Here is a 16856-nt window from a genome sequence, read left to right as displayed (position 1 = left end):
GTGTGTTTTTTCTTCATTTCCTCCGTGACTGTACCCGTTTTGGTGAATTAGAGGTTGCATCGTCGATTGACTAAGAAATATTCCCAACACTGAAATAACGAGAAATACAATTCGAAACACAATTGACTCTGGCCCGTTATAAATTTAAAACAATTTCCTTCCTGTGAAACAGGAAGGCAATTAGACCTCATCGAAACATCTCCTAACCGTGTCTAAAAGAAACGATACTGTATTGTCTTCAATATTCAAATTCCTGCCTCTTCATGTTGAGTTCTCTATCACTATAAAGTTTTGTCAACGCATATGATTTCTGCCAACTGCCTAAATAAATTCTGTTAAGAAAAGAAAAGCATGTATGCGCCATGTCGAGGCTTCTTCACTGAGGCGTGATGTTCCAAACTCAAGACATGGCGCCAGTTTTGAAAGTCTTTGTTTGAGTTCGCACAAATCAACAAGCCACGGCACAAATTCAGGTGAGATTTTAATGCAGTCTATTCAAAATAATTTCTTAAAGATATTTACACGTCTTAGTTTGTGGTTGGGGAACTTGCTCCTTCGAAAAATTGACTGTAATCTGCGGTCAAGTATCATTATAACGGACAGAATTCAAGTTACTAATTGTCTGAAAGTAAAATATTCATGTTCGCTTGCAAATTGGGGTTACTGAAAGCGAAAACATAGATTTTGTTTCGCAGTCCGTGCTCAAATCGATGTTAAAACTGTCGCCTCCTGCACGGAATTACTTCACAACTACTGATGCGCAAAGATAACAAAAATATTTCAAATTAAGTTCAAGATGCATTAAACAGGTGACTTGAAATAATGATAAGCTTTTAAACAAGCAAAATAAGAAGTGCCTACTTAAAAATCATATCTTGTTAGTGATGTCTGTGATAAAAAATGACTGAATTTCCAATATTATCTCAATTTGTATTGTAAAATTCACCTTCTTGACCGTAAATCCTTCACCCACTTGTTAAATTTATTATGCAGAATATTTGTTGTGGTGGTGCGTACGCACACTTTAAAATATCAAACCCCCATTAAGATAAAACACTGAATTTGAACAGTCTGACTTTATTTCAAACAGTTAAGCGAAAATTGTGAGATGGTACTATTTTCATCTTAACTAAATGTCTTTCTGTAAAACCTCGGCTGCTATATTGAATTGCTCCCGCCAAAATATGCTGAAAAAGCGCGCAAATTTTTCTTTATTTTTATTTGAATGTATTAATGACGTTAATTGATTTTCCTTGAACATAATCGGGGACTAAACTTTAATTTCCTCTATCTGAGAGCAGAATCCATAGTATATTTTTCCCGTTTCAAAGCGCACTGGCCTTTAAAAACTTCGCTAAGCTGCATGAAATATTTGAGAGCCAGCACTGTCGAAATCTAATCAATTAACATTTGTGAGTATTGCAGACTGCGATGTTAATTAGTGTAAACAACAGAAACAGTGAGCACAGAAAAAAAAATTACAAGTTACAATAACTTGAAAGAAATAAAACAATACAGTTTAGGTTCGTAGGCTTAAATATGTTTCGGGCAAGACTCAGAGTCATTTATGCCCGCCAAGGTAAACTCTTTTGTTTTAATAATTTAGAATTACTGCCCTTTTTCATTTTCAACACAATAGAGTTCATTAGAAAGCCAGAGTTGATTTTCATGTAAAATTGATTCTTTTTGCCAATCTTTGGAAACAGATAATCAAATAAAAGATATTTTAATGGATAAATCTTTTACGAAGTACATGACCTGTTTAACGGATTTTATCACGGGCCGCTTTCACTGACAGAAATATATTTACAGTGAGTATTGGTACTGCTAGGTAAAATAAGATGGTAGAATTTTAAAAACTTTAATGATAAACCATGATGTAAATCGCTCTTCATTCGCGCAAAGACGATCGAACAAATGCGAAGGAATACAGCTTACCAAACTCCCAAACATAGAAAAAAAAAAGGTTTATTAATCTCAAATAGTGGTCATTCCAATGATTGTAGATTTTGCAACGCCAGCATTTACAAAGCTTTCCTCCCGTTAAAACAGGAACACAAGGAAACAAACCTCTTCAAATTCTCAAGATTGTGGTCGGAAACGTTCATCTATTGACGTAAACAGTTTCGCGTTGGAGTGCTGTTTAAATATAATTTGGTTTATCAACTGAGTTGATAACGCAAACTGGCCACTGTAAAGAATGTTTAAAGCTGACTTTTCGAGCGTTAGCCCTTCGTCGATCGCTCTGACGAAGGGCCAACGCTTGGAACGCCAGTTCTAGAAACTATTTTCGGTGGCTCATTTACATCATTTATCTTGTGACACCTCCCACGGACGCAGCACCACAGTTTCTTTAGAAACTTACCCCTTTTACTTTTTAAATAGTTTTGTAAAAGGGGGGTTAATTCAGACTGTCCCATGGCTTAAAAATAAGACTCATTTCAAAATCGATTTTGTTGTACACCATGAAATCGCAGAAGTAGTCACAAAATATGAATATATCAATTTTTAAGAATTATGTAAAATCATCCATCTTCCGTCTTCCTCAGCGGAAAAGGATCTTATTCCTGTAGAACCAAAGAAATAAAATGAGCAAAAATCGCATGTGGTTGATTTACAGGTTTGTTCAAAGTCAAACCAATTTTCCCACAAAAATGACTTAAATTCCCTGTATTTTGTTTTGCCTTGGTTTCACCCTAGGGAGTTAAACAGTCATAAAGAAGACCACAAAGGTGACTCATAACTACCAACGAACATTGGTAAGAGTATTCAAGTGTGGACAATTAATTCAGTCTCCTTAAATTAGCAATCAACTCACTTTACGGACACGTTTGTCGTGAGAGACGGAATTTTAAAGCTCATCTGGTCGTCATACAACATCTCAGGATGTAAGCGGTGTTTTGAGGTGAGTTAAAAGGCGAACTATGTTTGAGTGTGGACTTACTTCGAGTCAGTTTTGAATTTTTCAATTTATTGTTTAGCAATCTTTATTGTCTCAAAGTTAAATAATTTACCCCTCTCAGCTGTTAAGACCAAATGTTTTGAACTGCATCTGAGAGAACAATTTCCTTTCTGAACCAAACCTTTAAATTGTTGAAGGACTTTTTCAATAGTTCATTGATAGATTACCGATTCGCCAGGAATTTAAAGTCCACTAAAAGCCATCCAAAGGCATCTCAGATTTCTTTGCTGAGCGACTTGCCAGTCGAAACGGTGATTCCTCTGTAAGCATATTATTGCACGACTAAACCGCAACACTTACATTCAAACGAGTTTAGATCGATTTTCATTCAACTGCGGGTGTTTTTATTGCTTAGCTGATGTGAAAAATAGGTTTTAGCGTAAGACGCGCTGGTTTACGAACCCTCGGGAAGGATTCACTCATGCGTTCAATGGGGATTGACTTTGTGTAAGCCGCATAAATTAGTGTAAACAAAATGCAACAGAAGACGTTGTAAAAAAACAACTTCATTAATATTTAGCAAATATGAAAAAATGGCGCTTCATTCTTCATTTTAGCTTTTTGATGATCGCATGAGAGTTTCTGGAGGTGAAGTTATTTTCTTTCTACGAGTTTTCTTTGAAGAATCGCCCGCCAAGAATCGTCGAGATAATTTATGCTAAATATGTCCTGTTCTAAAGAAACTTCGGCGCGTTTTACGGTTAGATAAGAAATAAGGAGGAAAGCCGAGAAACCACAGAGACCTTCAATTAAGAACTTTCTTATGTGAGTAAATCGCCTTTATACAGTCCAACATTGGTTCAAACAGTCCTGAAATATCGTGCTTTCAGGCGTTTCGTTTTGAGTCTCTTCAAATGCTAATTAGTTTTGCGCTGTCTTCTGTAACTTCGATTTACTGTAGCTGACTTTCTAAAGATTCGTTATTTACTCGCATAGTCTAACATCAGGGTTTTAATTTATGAAAGATTTTTACACTACGGGTGTCCAAAGTGATCGGCATGTGTTTGAAAGTGAACTAAAGATGTAAAAGGATGTGCTATTTAATCCGGAATTTCAATCATCTTGGCTTTCTTGCATGGGCAAAAGGCTCACTGATTCGTATCGGACATTTAAATGCCCAGTGAACCTTTTTTGTGCACGCAATTAGGAGATTTTGCCAAGTAAGGTGCTTATCCATGAGATCAACCTAAATTGAAAATGACAGAATGACAGTCAACAAGTTCTTGTGGTAAAATAGATTTCAAAAGAATCCGAGAATATATTTTGGCTAAACGATCATTGAGCCAGACAAAAGGGATGAACTGACGAGTATAATTGCTGTTTTATATTACGTAGTTTGCGTAGGCAGTTCACCAAGAGAGAGAACGAAAGCGGTTTAGCAGTCAAGTCAGTCAGATTACAAACTTCGCGAAAACTGCTCTTTACCAATTCAAGTAAATCTTGATGCGAAAAATACTTAGAAACAAATTTGCTTCGAAATGTTTTCAAATGAAAACATTTGCCGATAGCATCATAAAATTTAACCATAGGCAAGATAAAAGCAGGCATTTATAGCGAGGAACACAACAATCTTGAGGCAAGGAGTTTTATTTTCGCAACATTCGGCAAAAGAGTTCAACTGTAACAAGTTGTTTTCGAGACTTTTCTGTGTGATACGGATGACAAAGAGAAGGTCATAGGTTTACGAGGTTGATTTATGTTTATAACTCAAGGAGCCCTGCTTTCGCAAAAGTTAGGTGAAAGAATTCATAAACAAATTGCTATCGAGACGTTTCTGCGCGATACGGGTTAAAGTTAGTGACAATGAGCAGGACAGAGGTACTCTTAATAGTTGTTGTTTATTACTTCTAGATAATGCCCTCGAAATGATTCATTTCATTTATCATCGTCCGACCGAATCTTCCCGCTGTGGGCAAAAGACCAAAGCGGAATAAGTTGGTTTGTATCTGAATTTCGAGCCAGTACTTTCGATCGGAAGCGCTTAGATGAAGAATGCAATTAGCAGGGAAACACGCTAGTGCAAGCTTTCCCACAAATCACCTTCTTTAGAAGAATTTCATGTCTTCCTTTCTGTTCCTAGCCTCATCCAATTTGTTTTTTTTTTTTGTTTGTTTGTTTGTTTCTCAACCAAGCGAACCACTTTCGATCAATAGTTTCTATTTTCCTTACTCTCATAACCTTAATGTGTGATTCAGTGGTGATATTGTAAGGAGAAATTAGATGCTAATCACTCTCAGTGGTTTAAGGGTCAAAACGTCCCCGAAAATGCAACTGAAACCTAAATGGTATTTCCCACTTTGCACTATGGAACTTGATGAAATGGGAAATATCAGCAATGATCAGTGATCAATGATCTAACCTAATGTTCAGTTCAATGTGGAAGTTGCGTTGTATTTCATTCCCCTAAAATAGAATCTAAGCTGTGGTTTTGGTCAAACTTCACTGATTAGTAAGTTGTTTTTCCCTTTATGAGACCCTAATTAGCTGAACCCAAAACTGATCCACCATGTCAATTTATGAACGGGAACGCCTTCTATTACAGAAACTGCGATGTTTTATAGGGACTTCCAGCCGCAACCGCACATGTGGAATTTTTTCCTGTGTTTGATATCCAATCAGCTGCTGACACCGTGTCACTCATCTCTCTGACAGTTTGATGAATCACTGGCAAAGCGTTTACCATTTTCATTCATTAATAAAGTCGACTACTCTTGTCAGTAAAGGCCTATGGTGTTTACATTCTAAACAAAATAATACATGGTTGTAGTTTTGGAATTTCTCTTGAAGAGAAATGCAATAACCACGCGCACCATGCATAATTCTCTATTTAGATACGTAACGATTATCAAGTTTATCGCGCAACATATCATGCCAGCTTTCCCCTCTTCGACTGTCGTAATTTATTTATGTCGTAATTTTTGCTAGAAATTGCGCAATACTTGTTTTACTGAAAAAAAATATCGCTTTATTTAAGAAAAGACAAAAACTTGTTTACGAATGAAAAAAGATTATGCACATTACCTCTCTAGTGGGCTCTGGCCTCGAAGAAAAATACCAGTATTTAAAATTTGTTTCCTACAGATCAAAATATTCTTGTAATGTAAAACAGCACAGGATCTTCTGTGTTTAAATTGGCGAGATTAGCTCGAGCGTGATCAATCACATTTTGTTGTAATGTGACGGGCATAGATAATTCTAACTAATGTCTATTACCACTCCCTCTATTATGCTCATAGGGATTCACTTAACACCTTATTTATAAACCTTGTTTCGCGTACAGCCCTCGCTGCCTCTCAGTTGTGAAACGCGACCGAGGTCAATAATTAATCCTCCATATGGACTTCTTGGTCAGTCCTAACAACAAAATAAACATCTCACTCTAACCCTCGAAGAGGACTTTTTAAGAGGTCCTTAACTTCAGTAAGATAAACTTTTTTAAATCCATTGTGTTTATTCACTATTGAACCTTTAGTCTGCCCTTGAGCGATAGTATTTTTACGACTTAACTCTGAAACTGAAAGATCTACAAAAATATCCGTAAATAATCGAACAAAACCTAATTGTAGTGAGACTTCCAGTCAACCACGCCAGAAAATGGGTCTTGTTTACTCGTATTTCGCGCAAAATTAGTTCCATTCAACCTCCCACAGATGTTAATCATCCTATCCAGATTTCATATATTGTAACAGTTGTCACTGATTTGTGTCCAAAATTTTTCATTTCAGAACTTTTGAAAACCAGTCATAATTAAGTTATCCTGCGTCGTGTAAAGTGAATACAAGCTTCTGTATTGTGATTTATGTTGATGCCTCCCAGGTGTTTGTAAGTTTAGCGATATGATCGCATTTGTTCTTCTTATTATTATCGATTGAAACAGGTGACGGGATTTCCAAGCGGGTCGACAAAGCTCCTACGATGGCCTGAGTCTCTTTTCCGCGAAAGAATTCGATCGCTAGAAGGGAAGTGCAAAAAGATAACAAGTGAAGGGAAAGCAACGGTTCCCGAAGTTGAATGAAAAAGTTGAGAGATCACTGATTAAAAGTAGGTAAGTCAAAAACCAGTTTGTACCTGTATGTTATACAAGGTTTAAAATAACAACTCCGCGGAAGGCGACCGCGAAGTTCTGATTTCATAATGACTTGTAGAAATTGTCAACAACTACAGCATTACGCCACTTTGCTCACATATGAATCCGTTTCTCGTGCGAGTCGGAGAAATCTTCCCTTGCAGGTCTTCGTTTGATTTATCTGCCCGAGATCAAAATTCTAATTTCAGGTTATTGGATATTTGTGAGGTTTACCTCGATATTTCATTACAAATTGCAAGAATTTGTAGTATTTAATGGTGAACATTTTACGTGAAAGAGCGCATAATAATCAATACAACTTATATAAGTCTTCTAAAAGTTCAGTAGTGAACAGAAAACTTTAAAGAATAAACAGAATGCAGTCGTATTCTTCGAATAACATACAGAAGAAAGATTGTCACTGATTAGAGAATGTTGATTAATGTAACTCGAAGAAAAACGCAGCCTGCTATAAATAATAAATGAAGGAGACTGCAGTTCGCTTGAAAACACTCTCTTACACACATACGATTCTTATTTGCAGATATTTGCTAATTTGAAGCGGATTTTTTTTTATTTCATTTTTTTTAATAAGCTCGTGCAAATTTCAGCTCGAAATTGAAGTCTACTGAAATTTCCCTCTGTATCGGAAAAAGTTATTCGCATGATATGATACATTCGAAAAAAATTTTAATTTCAGCCGACAGAGTGAACCACAAACCCGGGATTTTTGACGTCATAGAAATTAACTGATGTAGATAGACTGAACATGAACAGAAGAACATATTTTGGCCGTAATATTTCAGCTAAAAACTTCCTTTACCTGACAATCCCTATGATTAAATCCCAGAATCGTATGTAAAAATAACTTTCCAAATTAAAGTACGAGATTCTTTTTCGCTAACACTCAAGCAGCCCCGTGGTGTTGACCCAAATTTTGATAAATTTTTCACACGCGTTACTTTCATCATCAATTCCTAAGAGTTATTCTTGAAAGGAGCCCATTCCTGAGCTGAAAAAGGTATTATTCTGTTTGCACTACGATGGAGCAATTTTAATTTCCATTCAAAGGAGTTTATTTATAAGGAAATTGAATTTTTTAAGTTTCATTTGAAACGGATGTACACTGATAAAAAATTCATACGATGTTACACACAACTGGTGATAATAAGAATTTTCTTGAATCTTTTTCTTCCTCAGTTAGTCTTCACTAAAAGGGCGGTTATGGGTTATTACTTGTCCGAAGTGTACAGAACTATTTCCAAAGCCTTTGGGGTTGGGGTGGGGTGGGGAAGAGAGGTACTTCTAAACAGACCATATAAGTATGTGCCGGCTCCAAAAGGGAAAAACCTCGAGCCGTGTTTGGGCTGAGATAATTGACTGAGAAAGAGAAGTGACCAAAACATATCGTTCAAGCTGAATTCACAGGTTTATCTTAGCTTTTCTTTAGCTTGTTACTAATGCGGAGCGTAATCGCGCTAGGCAACAATGCGTAATGGATTCGCAAACTAAGCGACAGTCTCCCAGTTCCCCTCCCCCTCCCCCTGGAATTTAGGAGAGTACTCTCTCTGATTTCTTTTTCACGTCAAGAAAGGTTCGCGCACCATTGGCCTCGAAACTCCTTTTTTTCATACATTCACTTGGGTATGCGCCGCACATGGCCCTGTAAAGCTATTACATTTTGCATCATAACCTGTTAAGAGAGAAAAACACTCTCTTGAATTTGTCTATAAACAAGAAATCGAGAATGAAAGAGAAAGTTTTTAATCAGATATCTAAAGCTGTAAAGTTTTTGAGTGCGTATAAAAGAGAGTTTTCTACATTAAAAAAATCTTATTAAAAACCTAAGCATGTTCATATGGGAAAAATCGTTTTCTCCAGGAAAAGCTTATTCGATCGTAATAACTTTTCTGAATTTAGAATTTTAAATTTAACTTAAGTGAAGTGGCATGGGCTGCGGTAATATCGTGACTTGTCTGGATTTTTCTGTGGTGGACACCAAAAGCTTCTTTTGCTTTTAGATGATTTGTTTTATACAATTTTTCCCCTTTGAAAGCGAATACTCAACAGTAGGAGATTGGAATTGTTCTTTTATATTATACAGTTGTTTTGAATTTTAATATTACATAAAGTAGGGTGCGGTGATCGTAACTTTTCTGGATTTTTCTGTGGTGAACACCAAAAGCTTTATTTTTAATCTTGAAACTAAAGTGTTTTTAGATTTCGTTTTCGTTTGCTGTTCAAACATAATCAATTTTACTGTTATATTTTTATTCATTTCACTGGATTTTTTTCACTATAAGGTTTGTAAAAGATGATCAAACAAAAAAAGATAATTGTTCCTATTTTAACATTTTTCCTTGTAAGAGGGAAGCTTAAGGTAAAAGTGTTTCCTTCATCCACAAGGTCTGGAAAAAAAAATGATTCGTCGAAATTCAGTGCATTTTTTCCCCACAGGCCAATTTGTTTTTTTACAGTGGAGAGCGGCAGATAATTAAGATAATAGCTAAAGTTAAGATGGTTCGATGATATAGTTTTGGTTAGTTTTCATTTAGACATGTTCATTTTGTCCAGTGAGAAGAGCGCTATTTTGAGAGTTTGCGTTTCTGTTTGGTTCTGTCCCGTTCGAAAAAATAAGGCAGTGTATTCATTTTAAAACGAGTTAATATAACAAAAAATATTTTTGGATAGATAAGACACGAGCACTTGAAATCCAAAATCTATAGAGGAAGTTAAATGAATTTAAGTAATAATCTCATTTCGAAGTAAAAAATTTATTTCAAAAACTAAAAACTCGTCCGCTGTTCCACCTACGTTTCAACAAATATCGTAATAACCCTAGGTTGTACGTTATATCATGAGCTTCCAGTGATCCAGCAGAGAGAATTATTTGTTTCTTGTGTTATTAAAATAATAAAAAAATTGTTTACGGATTATCATCTACCATCGAAGGTGAATCGCCCATAGCACTTTAATTCAAAATCTAAAGAGAAATTCAGAGAACAACCAACGTAAGTTTGTAGTGAAAGTGTTACAAAGCTTTTTTGTCAAAATCTTACGATCCCTACGTCCGTTTTCATACCCTATCAATTGTTTCATAGGATATGCTGTTTTGAAAATATTGACCCTTTTTTTCCTCCCAGCTCCATGCACAAATAAATACATGTTAATTAAAAGACACAGAATTATCATTATCATCGATTTTCCAAAAACAATGAATATGTTTTTATTTTCATGTCGGATCAGTTCAGTTTTGATAAATAAATCCTCTTGTTTGTGGAGGCTGTTGCGACATATGTAAAGAAAGTCAAACGACTGGACTGTAATTAACGGGAAATCGTGTTTTTTCGATAGGATCATGAGTATTATTTTGAAAAATTTTTAGCCCCAAAATAGGAAGACCTTGTTATTTATTTAAAACTTTCGCAGCGAGTGCACCAGCGGAAGTCCTAGATTATCGCGATTTGGTAGTCCTTCGTCTAGACACTGAAAATTTCTGCGAAGATGTTTTGAAACAAGGACTTTACTGCTTACAGACGAGGATTTTGTCTTCAAGGTGAGCTTAAAGGCTCGTTTCGAAGCAATGGCCAACACGGAACAGTTTTAGAATTTTGTGTCGACTGCTAATATTTTCAATTGTAGGCTACTTCGATTCTTTCACAATCGCGTGCACAAATGTAGTGTAAATAACACATTTTTAACATGTTCTCAGCGGCTTCGCGATCGTCTTTGTGAAATACAGATAATAATAAGTCCTTTCAACTTATATTCTTCAATATTCAGAAAAACTCTTGAAAATGTGCTTTGAGAAACCGCGGAACGAGAACACGAATGCTACCATTATTTTCACTTGTAGAATCTGGTTCATTCTTATTTTTTTTTAATGAAAATGTTAAGAAAGTGAGTATTGCAAAGATTGCAAGGTTGAATTCATTCGTTGAGTAAATCCCGCAATATCTGATAATAATAGGTGTTTATAGTAAAGACGGCAAATCAACAACATTTTCCATTGGACTGGAACGAAAGAATATTTCCAATATGGAAATGAGTTTCAAGATAAGCAGACTAAACCAGACAGTGTGCTTCTTACGTCAAGGTTCCTGTGTGTTCATTGACTGCTTAGCAAAACATTATAGGTAGATGGTTTTTTTTTCTTCCCTGGTTACATAGTTACACTCCTTTCAAACCATTCCATGCTGTCCAGTAAAGTTACTTTTTAGCATTACATTGTATATCCTTGATGCATGGCATGAAACGCGTGAATCACGCGTGAATTGTGCGTGAATAGCGTGTGGAAAGTAACAGTCACTAATAGTAAATAATTCTCATATACTTACGGACCAGTCATTAATTTTCGCCTCGGAGTGGGGAAGGGGGGAAGGGAGGGGCGGTTCAGAGGATTTTGGCAGTATCACATTTATTTTCAAGGGGAAGGAGTTGGGATCAGTCGTCTCAAACATTGCAAACAGCGTATAAAGAGGGTACTACAGAAAATTGTTCAGCAATTCAGGGTTATCATTTGATAACTACAGAGGCTTAGAGGTGACTATAGAAAACTGTGTAGCAATTTAGGGGTATCATTTGATAACTACAGAGGCCTAAAGGTGACTATAGAAAACTGTGTAGCAATTTAGGGGTATCATTTGATAACTACAGAGGCCTAAAGGTGACTATAGAAAACTGTGTAGCAATTTAGGGGTATCATTTGATAACTACAGAGGCCTAAAGGTGACTATAGAAAACTGTGTAGCAATTTAGGGGTATCGTTTGATAACTACAGAGGCCTAAAGGTGACTATAGAAAACTGTGTAGCAATTTAGGGGTATCATTTGATAACTACAGAGGCTTAGAGAACATCATCCCCTGAGAAAATAAATCGAGAAAGTGCTTTCTTATATCTAGGTTCTGTGCTTGACCGAAAAAAATAAAACAAACAACATTTGCGCAAGCTCGCGACCAAAAAAATTATACAACCAAAAGATGACAATTTCCCGACCCATCCCTCCCGTGGCCCCTTTGAAACATGTATTGTCCACCATTATTCGCTTTTCATAAACATAATATTCTCCTTTCTTCTTGCAGACTTTAGCTCAATGGAAATTCTTGTAATAATAATTCTCGGTATCACTGGTGGTGTTATGATCGCCACGGTAGCAGTCTCGGGTATTTACTACTCATACCGGACTAAAAAGGCGGGAAAAGGCAAAGAGAAGACTACTGCTAAGGTCACTACCAGTGCCCCATTGCGCCGATCCGTCCGCGTGGAGTCTGAGTCCTTTGTTGTGATTCAGGATGAGTCTGTGGTGGATTTTGACAGCATTCCTGTGCAACCTGAAACAAGACGACCAATCAGGTATCGGTTTCACATTGTTTGGCTTACCTGTGGAAATCTTTTTTCGAACGAATGTCCCATACGGTCACCATGTGCTTATGGTCTTTGCATAAGTGACATTCACCCTTTACACCCTAACATCAATATTCATATTCTCCATACTGTTATCTGTTCATTTACTATGGTGCTGACAAGGAGAATTTGTCAAACAATCACGAGTTCCTTTAGTTGCTGATCATTTCCTTTATTCTCATGACATCAATGTGCGATTCAGTGGTGATATTGTAAGGAATAATATTGCCTTGCGTCTGTTCAGTGATACGTCACAGATGACGTCAAAATGTAGCAAGGGAAAAAAACTGGAAAACGAAGCGCAGGCGAGTGGGTCACTGATGTTCTCACGCCTTCATATTACCTACCAGCCTTGGGTTTAAAAAAAAAAAAAAAAAAGTGCACGTTCGATGAATTTCGAGACAGCATTTGTCGTTATTCGATGTTTGCCGTTCCCTCCCCTACCGACCAAACCACCCACCCATCGCTAAATTCCACCTTACCGTGGTTCACGAAACAAAATAAAGAACCTGATTTTTGTTCCCAGGTCTCCCGACGATGTATATCCGCCGCTAAGAGAGGAGGAGCAAGATGACTACCTACTGAATAGCCTGGACATGGATCTTAGTTCCACTTCGGTTATACCACCGGTGAGTCACGTAGCTAAAAGCCGAGAATAAATCCACTTTGGGTGGTTCGCAAATATTCCATATGTTGTAGCAATAATAATAACTATCATAATAATATAATTAACAATATTAAGTAGCATCACATATAGACTCAAGTCCCAGTCTCCAACAAGAATATTGTGGATGCAATGTTTAAAGTATCAATTTTTCAGTCAAGATCAAAGTTTGTATTTTTTCAATGGAAATATTCCCTAAAAAGAGCTCTGCTAAAAGAGAGAAATATCTGTCTCCTATTTTTAGAAACATAATCAGATCATTTATTTATTAAGTTAGCTCTCCTATGATATACTTTCGAACTTTTGTTTTGCCTGACTGTGTCTTACTTTGATTTCATCGTTTGATTCTTAGGAGGAAACAATAGAAAGGAAAGGATGTTTGGAATTTACATTACATTATTATCAGCTAAGGTGAGGTTTATGGGTTTTCGCGGTTTAATAGAAAACCTTTTTGTGGTTGTTTTGTACAGGGCTAAAAAAAGACATGCAGTATGAAGAAATTTTCGATTGAGTGTCGAAAATAATCTGAGATCGTTTTGATTTTGCATTAATTCGGTCCGTGATTGGTTTAGAAAACTCGCACCATCCTCATAGCCTATCAGACGCAAACGAAAACCAATCGTGACTCGGTCGCCCCCGTTTTCCCGCGTTTTTGATGGTTTGCCTATTTTCCTTTGAGTGCTCATTGACCAATGAAGATTTTAACCTTTTTTATGATCTTGAGAACTAGCGATTAACAAAAATGGGTTGTTGCATTCTGTTTCAAACCTTTTAGCTCCACCCTGACATTGACTTTAATTCGTCTTGGCGACCTTCCCCTGCGTCCATCCACGGGAAAACCACCGGATCCTGTCGTCGAGTTCGAAGTCAAGTACGGTCACGAAGGTAAAATTAAGTCTGAGGTGTACCACACCACGTGCGATCCACACATATACGAAAGCTTCCGGTTCGAAATTCCCGTCAACGACCTTGGAAACCAGACGCTGACGTTCAAAGTGATTGATATGATGATAACCAATATACCTCCACCTCCACCACCACCACCACCCCCAGAGGACGATAAGAAGAAGAAGAAGAAGAAAGAACCACCGCCACCCCCTCCTCCGCCTCCACCACCCCCTCCCCCAACACTGATAGGATTTGTCACGGTACCTCTGGTGAGCGTTGCGATGAAAAAATTATTGTCCGATACTGAGATTACGATCCTCCGTGATGTCATTAAACTCAAACCCAGGCGTCCGCCGCCAGAAAAGGTCGATACTGAGGGTGAGACGCTGGTATCGACCACGGGAACGGGAACGGGGACAGATGATTTTGAGGATGCACAGGATACTGTAGACGCGGAAGGCAAGGAGACGAAAGAAGAACAAGAACAACAAGAGGAACAAGAGGAAGTAGAGGGAGGAGGAGAAGAAGAGGAAAAGGAGGCCGAAGACGAAGAGCCTGACACTTCTCAGGTAGGTTGTTTTATCCATTATGTTTGAGTTATTATTGTTTGTTTTCTTTGTTGTACTCTGCCTTTTTTACCGTTTCACCGTTCCATAATCAGGGCCGTACTCTACTACTTTCAGCGCAGCTTTAATTTCACGGCCTAGGCATTCAATTTTCCACAATTACATTGGCATTCAGGGTTGACCTGCGCTACATGTTCTTACACCCTTTTCCCATTTCATGACCCCTCATTCATCTTCTACTGTGCTATAAACCATCGAACTATGAACACCGCAATGACTCCGCTTTCCATTAAGCTGTCCTCTTGTCTTTTCACCCATAGGCAGAGGAACAGGTAGTAGAAACAGTCCCCCCACATCGCCCCTCGGTCACATTTTCCCGTGATGTGGAATCAGACATGCCGGGGCCTGCGTTGCTAGTGTCCCTAGCATATCTCAAAACATCTGAGAAACTTACAGTAATCGTGATGAAAGCGAGGGATTTAAGACCAATCAGCAAAAATAAGAAACCTGGTGAGTAGAATATTTGATGAAGTTAGAATCCATTGTCATATTATAAAAGACAATGGAAAAAGATCTGGTGGTGCACGCTTAGCAGTTTGGACACGGTAAAGAAATTGGGTGGAGGTCACTTCTAAAGAGAAATATTTTCAAACAAAAATCTCATTTTTTTTTAGTGCTGTTTGACGAAGTCCCACCGTACAGCCTAAGTATTTATCGCATATGACCTCCTTAACCCTTTTGAGTGACTAGCATATAATTTCTCCTTACAATATCACCCCTTAATCAAACATTAAGGTAATAAGAGTAAAGGAAATGATCACTAACTTAAGAAGATCTTGATTGTTAAACAAATTCTCCTTGTCAGTAACTTAGGAAATGTCTAGAGGCCAGTATGGAGAATATTCAAACAGATGACACAAACTCGCAGTTTTCTTCAAAATTCCTCCAAATGGAGAACAGACACAGTAGGTCTCTCTCGGTATAGTTTTCCAAACATTCGGTCACTCCCGACAACAACAGCTCACAACCACTAAAGGAATGAGTCTTTATATACGTTTTAAAACTATTCTAGAACATACTGGAAGCTTACAACGCAGCTATTTTGGTAGTATTACATCACAACTACGTGACCTAATGATATGTTCAAAAAAAATTCCATGGTATGCACGTCAGCGTGACTAAGAATTCTAGAAATTTCTATGTAATTATCTTACAGTTATTATCCATAGCAATACTTAAACCCATCATGGGCATAACATTCATTCGGTGTTCCTCATTCAGATCCATTGGTTAAAGTGTACATAAAGATGGGTGATAAAAAGCTAAAGAAGCGTAGCACGTTAGTGAAAAAACATGACGTCCCTCCCGTGTGGAACGAAGCGTTTAGTTTTGCCATTCCGCACCGAATCCTCCACAAAGTGGCCGTTCTTCTTCAAGTGAAGCACTTCTCTGAACGAGGAAAGAAGCGATTGCTAGGCAAGATAACGATTGGAGCGACGGCGAACGACGAAGCTGTAGATCATTGGAATGCCATGCTGACTTCATCTTCGTCTGTTGCCAAATGGCATTCATTGGATGAAGAGAAGAGTGGACGGAGGAGCAAGACGCTAACGAAGCAAAAGTCGTCTTGAAGGTTTTAAGATTTCCTCTGAGTCATGAACGGCGAGGATCTGAGGAAAGGAAAGTGTCATGCGATTGCTACTCAATGAAGTTATGACTGATTGATTTCATGCTTTATTTACGCAAGTTTTCATCGCTAAACCTTCATAATGGTCATCATCACTAGCAAGGGAACATTAGATCTAATGTTCTCTTGTTGGTGATTTATCAATATTAATAATATTATCTTATGTCAGGTTGTCCTCGTCTGTGTTTAAGTGTTTTGCTGGATCGCGTAAAATCCTAGGTCCTCACCTCTCGTTCTCAGGCTTCGCGGTTCAACTAAGGCTGGGCAAACGAGTTCATCAGTTAGAGTACTGGGCTTACTCCAGGATCTCCCCGTGTTACTAGCTCAGGGGCAGAACCAGGAGTGCTGATGAGGGTCGAAACTTTGATTCAGAAACGTTTCTTTAACAAATTCTTAAAATTAAATCAATTGAATGCTTCAAATAATGTAATATTCTATCCTGTTGTAGCACGAATTTCGGTCGAGACAAGTAGTATTTAGAAACCTGGGGTTTAATAGAGGGGGGACCGGTCTCCCTTCATCCCCCTACCCTTCCCATCCACCACTGCAAATGTAAAACGCAGCTGACATGTAGTATTTAGAAACCCGGGGTTAAATAGAGGGGAGACCGGTCCCCCTT

At 37.7% G+C, this 16856-nt stretch overlaps 1 protein-coding gene across 6 annotated transcripts; it reads left to right on the top strand.

The window, feature by feature from the left end:
- Positions 1–367: 367 nt before the first annotated feature.
- Positions 368–16659, top strand: LOC113676005 (uncharacterized). 6 transcript variants are annotated; one of them, XM_027192612.2, is made up of 9 exons: positions 368–473; positions 2701–2905; positions 6840–7007; positions 12111–12381; positions 12959–13061; positions 13449–13507; positions 13872–14553; positions 14871–15060; positions 15832–16659. In XM_027192612.2, exons 4-9 carry the CDS (start codon positions 12122–12124, stop codon positions 16179–16181), a joined length of 1644 nt encoding a protein of 547 aa, XP_027048413.2. In that variant the 5' UTR covers positions 368–473; positions 2701–2905; positions 6840–7007; positions 12111–12121; the 3' UTR covers positions 16182–16659. The 6 variants fall into 6 exon arrangements, with proteins under 6 accessions (XP_027048413.2, XP_089039598.1, XP_089039595.1 ...); XM_089183471.1 differs by having other exon boundaries at positions 374–473; positions 6840–7003; XM_089183470.1 differs by having other exon boundaries at positions 387–473; positions 2701–2759.
- Positions 16660–16856: the final 197 nt, after the last annotated feature.

The sequence above is a fragment of the Pocillopora damicornis genome, chromosome 9, assembly GCF_964200805.1.
Source record: "Pocillopora damicornis chromosome 9, jaPocDami1.2, whole genome shotgun sequence".
NCBI classification, from domain to species: domain Eukaryota; kingdom Metazoa; phylum Cnidaria; class Anthozoa; order Scleractinia; family Pocilloporidae; genus Pocillopora; species Pocillopora damicornis.
Note: the sequence above shows the minus strand (reverse complement) of the source record. Positions and strands in the feature narration are given on the sequence as shown.

Bases quoted from the DNA above. Each gene is read 5' to 3' on its own strand.
- LOC113676005 (XM_027192612.2), top strand. From the start codon at position 12,122: ATGGAAATTCTTGTAATAATAATTCTCGGTATCACTGGTGGTGTTATG. The intron at 13,062-13,448 runs GTGAGTCACGTA...TTTGATTCTTAG, and splicing joins CCACTTCGGTTATACCACCG to GAGGAAACAATAGAAAGGAA. The intron at 14,554-14,870 runs GTAGGTTGTTTT...TTTCACCCATAG, and splicing joins AAGAGCCTGACACTTCTCAG to GCAGAGGAACAGGTAGTAGA.